Source organism: Pyrgilauda ruficollis, unplaced genomic scaffold, assembly GCF_017590135.1.
Source record: "Pyrgilauda ruficollis isolate IOZ18807 unplaced genomic scaffold, ASM1759013v1 scaffold611, whole genome shotgun sequence".
Classification (NCBI taxonomy): domain Eukaryota; kingdom Metazoa; phylum Chordata; class Aves; order Passeriformes; family Passeridae; genus Pyrgilauda; species Pyrgilauda ruficollis.
In genome coordinates this window covers 10867-18752 of record NW_024527834.1, presented here as the reverse complement: position 1 = coordinate 18752, position 7886 = coordinate 10867, and the positions used below count along the sequence as shown (strand labels likewise).

General features: G+C 66.9%; 2 protein-coding genes and 1 long non-coding RNA gene across 3 annotated transcripts in view; 1 reads left to right on the top strand and 2 right to left on the bottom strand.

Annotated features, from left to right (window-relative positions):
- NAA10 (N-alpha-acetyltransferase 10, NatA catalytic subunit) overlaps window positions 1–2036 on the top strand; it is a 3383-nt gene extending 1347 nt beyond the window's left edge. The window contains exons 3-7 of the mRNA XM_041483814.1: window positions 37–95; window positions 225–336; window positions 605–687; window positions 805–889; window positions 1759–2036. Coding sequence (XP_041339748.1) covers window positions 37–95; window positions 225–336; window positions 605–687; window positions 805–889; window positions 1759–1995 — 576 coding nt within the window. The 3' untranslated portion in view covers window positions 1996–2036. The remainder of the gene's footprint in view (window positions 1–36; window positions 96–224; window positions 337–604; window positions 688–804; window positions 890–1758) is intronic.
- A 774-nt stretch (window positions 2037–2810) lies between these two features.
- On the bottom strand, window positions 2811–5789 carry LOC121362365. Its single transcript, XM_041483811.1, has 7 exons — window positions 4313–5789; window positions 4150–4227; window positions 3955–4066; window positions 3705–3850; window positions 3558–3634; window positions 3390–3463; window positions 2811–3243 (listed from the first exon to the last, which is right to left on the bottom strand). The coding sequence occupies exons 1-7, from the start codon at window positions 5672–5674 to the stop codon at window positions 3161–3163; spliced, it is 1932 nt and encodes a 643-aa protein (XP_041339745.1). The 5' UTR covers window positions 5675–5789; the 3' UTR covers window positions 2811–3160.
- A 1550-nt stretch (window positions 5790–7339) lies between these two features.
- Window positions 7340–7886, bottom strand: LOC121362370. Its single transcript, XR_005956500.1, has 3 exons — window positions 7806–7886; window positions 7468–7517; window positions 7340–7354 (listed from the first exon to the last, which is right to left on the bottom strand). It is a non-coding gene; the product is annotated as an uncharacterized LOC121362370 (long non-coding RNA).

The following is a 7886-nucleotide window of genomic DNA, read 5'->3' as shown; positions in this document are numbered from 1 at the left end:
CCTCACCTGAGCCCCCCCTCACTTTCCCCCCCCCAGCTCTCTTACATCGCCGAGGATGAGAACGGGAAGATCGTTGGCTACGTCCTGGCCAAGATGTGAGTGTGGCCTGGGGGGGCTTCCCCGCCTTCCCCCCGCTTCTCCTGAGCTTTGGGGGGGTCCCGGGGGGGTCCCCAGGGGGATTTGGGGGTCTCACCCCCCCCCGAACCCCTCCTATGCTCTTGCAGGGAGGAAGACCCCGATGACGTCCCCCACGGACACATCACCTCCCTGGTGAGGGGGGCTCTGGGGGGCTCTTGGAAAGGGTTTGGGGGGGCTCCTGGAGGGGTTTTGGGGTCAGCTGAGGGTTTTTGGGGTGTCCCAGCCCATTTTGGAGTCCCGTGGGTTTTTTTGGGGTCCCCTGGTTTATTTTTGGGGTGTCCCAGCCCGTTTTGGGTTCTTGTGGGGGTTTTTGGGGTGTCCCAGCTCGTTTTGGGGTCCCCTGGGTTTTTTTTGGGGTCCCTCAGCCCATTTTGGGTTCCTGTGGCGTTTTTTTGGGGTGTCCCAGCCCGTTTGGGGTCCCCTGGGTTTTTTTTGGGGTGTCCCAATCCCCCCAAAACCCCCCCAGGAGCACCCCAAAATAACCCCCCCGTTTGTCCTTGGCAGCAACCGGGCCGCGCTGCACCTCTACTCCAACACCCTCAACTTCCAGTGAGTCTGGGCTGGGGGGGTCGGGGGGTTTGGGGGAGCTGCAGGAGGAAATTTGGGGGGGGTTTGGGTGGGGGTTGGGACCCCCACCCCATTTTTGAACCCCCAAAATCCCCCCAGGATCAGCGAGGTGGAGCCCAAGTACTACGCGGACGGGGAGGACGCGTACGCCATGAAACGGGACCTGACCCAAATGGCAGACGAGGTACAGCCCCCCAAAAACCCCCCTGGGACCCCAAAAACACTCCTGGGACCCCAAAAACCCTGCTGGGGGGCTTCCATCCCCCTGAGACCCTGAAAAACCCTCCTGGGACCTCCAAAAACCCTCCTGGGACCCCTAAAAACCCTCCTGGGAGGCTTCCAGGGACCCCAAAAACCCTCCTGGGGGGCTTCCAGGGACCCCAATAACCCTACTGGGGGGCTTCCATCCCCCTGAGACCCTGAAAAACCCTCCTGGGACCTCAAAAAACCCTCCTGGGACCCCTAAAAACCCTCCTGGGAGGCTTCCAGGGACCCCAAAAACCCTCCTGGGGGGCTTCCAGGGACCCCAATAACCCTACTGGGGGGCTTCCATCCCCCTGAGACCCCGAAAACCCTCCTGGGACCCCCAAAAACCCTCCTGCAGGGCTTCTAGGGACCCCAAAAACCCTTCTGGGGTGGCTTACATCCCCCTGGAACCCCCAAAAATTCTCTTGGGGAGCTTCCACTCCCCCAGAGCCCCCAAAAACCCTCTTCACCCTCACTGGGACCCCCAGAAACCCTCCTGGGGCAGCTTCCATCAGCCCGGGACCCCCAAAAACCCTCCTAGGGGACTTCCATTACCCCAGGACCCCCAAAAACCTTCCTGGGGGGCTTCCCGGGACCGCAAAAACCCTCCTGGGGGGGCTTCCATCCCCTCCAGGACCCCCAAAAATCCTCTCCCATCCTCCCTGGAATCCCCAACAACCAGCCGGGGGGGCTTCCATCCCCCTGGGATCCCCAAAAACCCTCCTGGGGGGCTTCCAGGGCCCCCAAAAACCCACCTGGGGGGGCTTCCACGCCCCCAGGTGTAACCCCCTCTCTGCCCTGCCCCAGCTGAGGAAGCAGGTGGAGCAGAAGGAGCGGGGCCGGCCCCCGGCCCCCACCGAGCCCCCCCGGGGTGGGGATGGGGTCTGCGGCTCGGGGGGGCCCCCCTCGAACCCCCCCCCCACGGGACCCCAACAACACCACGAGGACGGGGGGGGCGACAGCAAAGACGTCAGCGAGGTCAGCGAGACCACCGAGAGCACCGACGTCAAGGACAGCTCCGAGGCCTCCGACTCCGCCTCATAGGGACCCCCGGGAGCCCCCCCAAAATCTCTGGGACCCCCGGGGGGGGGAGGGTTCGTCCCCCCAAGGGGCGGGGCTTGGGTTGGTCACGCCTTCAATACAGCTGGGTGGTGGCGCGTGGGGGCGTGGCCTATGCGGATGTCCCTCCTGCTGATTGGTGAGGGCGCGGCCAGCACCGGGAGCTGCCCGCTGATTGGTGGGGACGCGCGGCTGTGGCGCCCCCGTGCGGGAGGGCGGGGAGAAGCAGGAGGAACCGGGAACGGGAACGGGAGCGAGGCTGGGGAAACGGGAATGGGACCGGGAACGGGAACAGGACCGGAGCGAGGCTGGGGGAACGGGACCGGGCCGGCGCCACGCCTGCCGTGTGCTGCTGCATCCGCCGCTCCGGGACCGGTCGTGCCGGTGCGTACAGACCCGGCCCGGAGCGTTTCCCCCGCCGCTGATCTTCCCCCGAACCCCGGTGCGGTTCCACGGGCGGTTCGGGGTCCCGGGGGGGCTGGCGGAGCTCGGGGAGCCGGTGCTGGAGCAGGAGGAGCCGGGCCCGGCGGCGACCACGGCACCACCGCGGGGTGGGGGCGGCACCGGGACCGGGGGATGGAGGCACCGGCATGGGCTGGAAAGGAGGGGGGGTTTCCTCCTCTCTGTGGTGCTGGGGGGGCACTCGTGGGGGTCCCTGGCTCTTTGGGGGTCTCTCTCTCACCCCCCCACCCCAGACCCCAACACCTGCAGCAGGTGAGGAGGGGACTGACCCAGGGGAGTCAAATCACCCTGAAATCCCCCCCCCGGTTCCCTTGGGGTTGAAGGCAAGTCTCTGTGAATCTGTTAAAACTTTCTCTTTATTATAATATATTTTTGAATATAAAAAGAAAATTTTACAAGTTTTTAACCCAAAATGTACAAAAATGGTCAGGAAATGGTTGTGTTTCTCCCCTTGTGTGGGGTGGGTGGTGGGGGGGGAGGGATTTAAGGGGACCCCCTCACCCCCCAGGTAATGGAGCTGGGGAGATTGGGGATCCCCGGAGGTGGGGGGTGGGGTCATGAAAGTTTTGGGGAGCAGGGGGGTGAAAGGCCTTCGAACACCCTGAGCTGTGTTGGGGGCCCCCAGCCCCTCGTTACCCGCAATGCCGGGGGGGTGGAGATGTGCAGCACCCCCAGATCCCCCCCCCAGTTAAATTCTGCCCCTGTTGGGGTCTTTCTGTCCCACGGGGGGGTTGGGGGGCTCCTCTGTTGGGATCTCTTCCACGCCACTGCCTGGAGGAGGAGGATTGGGGGGCACAAAATCAACGCTTACTCCCCAACCAAGAGGACTCTGGGGGGGGGTCACACACCCCTATTTCCTCAGGTGAGGAGTTTTGGGGTCCCCCCAGGGTAGGGAGAGGGGGGGGCCGGTCACATACCGTCCCCATCATCTGGGATCTCCTGCACGTCCTCGTCGTCATCCAGGATCACCACGCAGTCCTCGCCGCTCTCACTGGGGAGGGGGCGTTAATGGGGGGGGGGTGTGTGTGAAAGTTTGGGGTTCCCTGCCCTGGAGCCCCCCCAAACCCCCCTGGGGTGCAGCTCACCTGTCAGGGGGTCCCTCGGCGCCCTCCCCCAGCAGGTAGAACTGGAGCGGGTTGGGCCAAAGCTCCTCCTTGATGATCTGGGGGAGATGGGGAGGTCAGCGGGGTACTGGGAGCACTGGGAAGAGGTTCTGGGAGCACTGGGCTCACCTCAGCCACACGGTCCCCTGCAGGGAAGCTGTGATCCCCAAACCACGCAAAGAAGCTCCGAGGGGCCGGGGGACCCTTGTGGGGACGGGTCCGGGGGTCCTGCCCCTGCCACCACCGGATCGGGGTCGAGTGGGACACCAGGTGACCTGAGAGGAAGGACAACGCACAAGGGGGTGACTCTGGAGCCCCCAAACCCCCTCGTTGGGCTGTAGGAAGTGGGGGTGCCCCCCCTCCCTGCCCCAACACCCACCGGAGGGGCCGCGCACGAACTCCTTGGCCACGACGTCGTTCTGGAAATAGGGGTTGACGCTGAAGAAGAAGCGGATGCGGCACCCGGGGCGGCTCTGCCCGAACTCCTCCACCTGCAGGCCCAGGTGTGTTACCTCGATGGGAGGGGGGGGGTGCCACAAAACCCCAAATTTCCCCCCAAAACCCCTCCAGGCACCTGCAAACTCGTCATGTAGCTCAGCGCGTCCTCGTCGCGGTCGCTGATCATGGCCGAGAGCTGCGGGTGGTTCAGGAACTGCGCACGGCGGGGGCGTCAAGGAAAGATGGATCTGGACGTTCCCGCGTGCCCCCCACCCCAAAACGGACCCCCCCAAGGATACGGCGGTGACCCAGAAGCCGGGGATGTGCTGGATGAGGCGGTTGCGCCGCTGCAGGTGCGGCCGGCGGCGGAGGCAGAAGCGGGTGCGCAGGCGGCGGAAGGCTCGAGCCGCCTCCTCCTCCACGGCCTCCAGCTCCAGCTGCACGGCCTCCAGCGCCGCCAGGTACCGCGCCGGCCCTTCGTCCCGCTCCTCCTCCTCCTCCTCGTCCTCGTCCAGGGAGATCACCGCGCTCTCCTCGGCCACGTGCTCCTTGGGGACCGGCACCCCCGCGGGCTCTGGGACCCCCACGAGATCTGGGAGCCCGGGGCCGCCCCGGCTCTGCCCCACGCAGGCTGTGGGCTCCAGGCCCTCCTCGGGCTCCGTGGGGAACTCCACGCCTCCTTTCTGCTCTCTGTCCCGCTTCACGTGGCCAGTGATGGTGGTCTCCGGGCTCCCTGTGTCTTCTCTGGTGGCCTCCAAGTCCTCCAAGCTCTCCCTGCTGGTGTCCAGGCTTCTCTCCCACTCCAAGCACGGGGGACTGGCAGTCTCTACGCTCACCCTGGGCCTCGCAGGGGTCTTTGCCTTGCGCCTGCTGGTGCTTTTTTGCTCCCCACCAGGAGAAGCATCACTCTCCACACTGCCCCGGACCTTGGTGGTGGTCTCCAGGCCCCCCTTGCTCCTTCTGCCTTGCTCCAAGCAGCGAGTGACGGCTGTCTCCAGGCTCCCTTTGCGCCCATTGGTGGTCCCAAGGCTCCCTGTGACCTCCCTGCTGGTCTCCAGACCACCCGTGGCCTCGCTGGTGGTCTCCACGCTTCCCTTGGATTCCATGGGAGTTTCCGGGACACCCTTGTTCTTCTCCAAGGAGTGTGTGGCAGCAATTTCCAGGTCTCCCATGGCCTCTCTGGTGGTCTCCGAACCCCCTTTTTCCTGATCCAAGCAGTCACCACTTGTGTTCTCCAAGCTCCCTCTGCTTCTGTTGATAGTCTCCAGGTCCCCCTCGGCCTCCTCGGTGGTCTCCAGGCTGGCCAAGACCTTTCCGGTGACCTTCGGCTCCCCCGTGCCCTCCCCGGGGGTCTCCAGCCCCTCCCCGGGGGTCTCCAGCCCCTCCTTGGGGGTCTCCAGCCTCTCCCCGGCCAAAGCCGCGATCTCCGGGCAGCCGCCAGGGGGCGCGCGCGCGTCCCCGCCGCCGCCGCCCCGCGCATGCCCGGACCCGTCGCCCCGCGCGCGCGCGCTGCGGCCCTCACCACGACCTCCGGCGGGGGTGGGGGAACGAGCCGTCTGCTCGCGGCTAACGGCGGCGGCAGGGCCCGTCCCGGTGGGCTCGTCCAGACGGCGGAGCTTGGCCGGGGACGGTCGGTCTGTCCCGGCCCCGGCCCCGCTCATGGCGGCGGCTCCGGCGCCCGCCAGGGCCGAAGCAGCGGCCGAAAAAGCGCGCGCGCCGCCGCCGCCGCCGCCGAAGCCCCGCCCACCCGCTCGTCACTCGCGCGCTGCCCATTGGCCGGTTGCCATGGCGACTCCCGTTCACGCGGGGCGGGCGGGAAAGGAGCGGCCAATGGGAGCGCGCTGCTTTGGCGGGCTCGGGGAGCGTGGTGGGCGGGGCCAGGGGAGCCGCGCTCATGCGCAGCGCGAGGAGCGCACGTGCGGGCGGCGCGAGAGCCCCGCCGTGAGGGGAGAGGCCCCGCCCCCCTCCCGCCGTGAGGGGCTGAGGGAGCGTGAGGGCAGCGGGACCCTCCCGGAGGGGACGGGTTGCCACCCACACTGTCACCTGAGGGACTGGGACCCTCCCTCAGGGGCTGAGGAACCACGGGGGCAGGCAGGAACCCCTGGAGGGGACAGTGAGTATAGAGGGGCTGGAACCACCCCCCTACCTGAGGGGCTGGGACCCTCCTGCAGTGACTTAAGAGGGGCTGCCCCCCCGCCCGCCACCATTACCTGAGGGGCTGAGGACCCATGAGGGCTGGTGGGTGCTCCCACTGTGGCTCCAGAGGAGCTGAGACCCCCACACGATGTCAACCAAAGGACTGAGGGACTAGAGGGGGAGCAGAACATGCAGAGATGACAGGATACCCCCACAGTGAGTCCAGAGGGGCTGGGACACACCTTGCTGCTGTCACCTGAGCAGCTGAGGGGAGGGAGGACTCCTCACCTGCCTCACAGTGAGCCCAGAGGGGCTGGGACCCCCCATAGCGACTTCAGAAGGGCTGTGTCGTCCCACCCCCCCACCCTGCTGAGGTGACAGGAGGGACAGGACCACCAGCCACACTGTGACTCCAGAAGGGCTGGGACCCTGCCACACACACACACTGTCACCCAGAGGGCTCAGGGACTGCGGAGGATGCGACCCCCACACACAGATGGGACACCCCCGCTGTCACCTGAGGGACTGCCACCCCATACAGGGGGCTGGGAGTGTCCCCTAACTGTCACAGGGATCACTGGGACACTGCCCACAGTGAGTCCTGAGGAGATGGGACCACCCCAATGTCACCTGAGGGCACAGGAGCCTCCTTGGGCTGGTTGCAGGGCAGGGAGGACCCTCCCTGAGCACCAGGAACGCTCTCGGCAGCTTCACTGGGGGCTGGGGACCCCCTTTGGCCACCCCCGGGAGGCTCAGGACCCCCCCCAGCTGCTCCCAGGACACTCGGGACCCCCCAAGTGCCTCCAAGGGGCCTTAGGACCACTCCCCACTTCATCCTAGGGGGCTTGAGACTCCCTCCCCAGCTGCTTCCAGGACACTCGGGCGGGGGGCTGCACCGACCCCCCCCCTCGTAGCGCAGGGCCATCTCGTTGGCCAGCGACGTGTTGGGGGCTCTCTCGGGGAATGGGGGGCCCCCGTTTCTCGGGGGGGGGTCGCTGTCGCCGGGGTCCCCCCGCAGCCGGCGCAGGTGGGACAGGTAGAGCTGCTCCAGCTCCCGCGCCACCGCCTCGTCCTCGGCGCCCTAATTGGGGAGGGGGCACAGTTTGGGGTACCCCCGCCCTCGGGCAGGCACGGTTTGGGGTACCCCGTTCCTCAAGGGAGGGGGGCACCCCAGTTTTGGAGGGGGGGAAGGGCAGGGTCAGGCTCTGTGGAGGGAAAGGGGGGGGGGAGGGACCCCCAAAATTCGGGGGGATCCCCAAAACTTGAGGTAGCCCCAGTAATTGGGGTGCACCCCCAAATTTGGGGGAGCGATACTTACCTGTGCTGTGCTCGGGGGGTGGGGGCTGCACATCCTCCGCCTCCTGTGGCCTTTTGGGGGGACACGGGTGTGGGGGGGGGGTCACCGGAGAGGACCCATTCCCCCCCTCCCCCCGCCCCCCCAGTCTAGGGGTGGGGGAGCAGCATCTGCACCCCCCCAGAGTGTGACCCACATTCTGGCCCCGAGGGGTCCGGGGGGGAACCCAGGCATGCGCCACAGCCCCCCCCTCAATTTCAGGGGACACATGCGGGGGGGGTAGGGGGTTAACCCCATTTTGGGGGTCGACCCCGTTTTGGGGGTCCCCCATGCAGATTCCCCCCCGCCTCCCCATCTCTTACCTGCCCTTCCCAGGCCTCATCCAGATCCCGGGGGGGGGCGGCTCTCCCACCGCGCCCCCCTCCCCCCCTACCGGGGGTCCC

What these genes read in the sequence shown, in the direction of transcription:
- LOC121362365 (XM_041483811.1), bottom strand. Translation starts at nt 5,674, where the DNA reads ATGAGCGGGGCCGGGGCCGGGACAGACCGACCGTCCCCGGCCAAGCTC. An exon ending in CCGGCTTCTGGGTCACCGCC is followed by an intron (nt 4,228 to 4,312) that starts GTATCCTTGGGG and finishes CGCCGTGCGCAG; the next exon opens with TTCCTGAACCACCCGCAGCT. An exon ending in GCCGAGGGACCCCCTGACAG is followed by an intron (nt 3,464 to 3,557) that starts GTGAGCTGCACC and finishes CCCCCTCCCCAG; the next exon opens with TGAGAGCGGCGAGGACTGCG.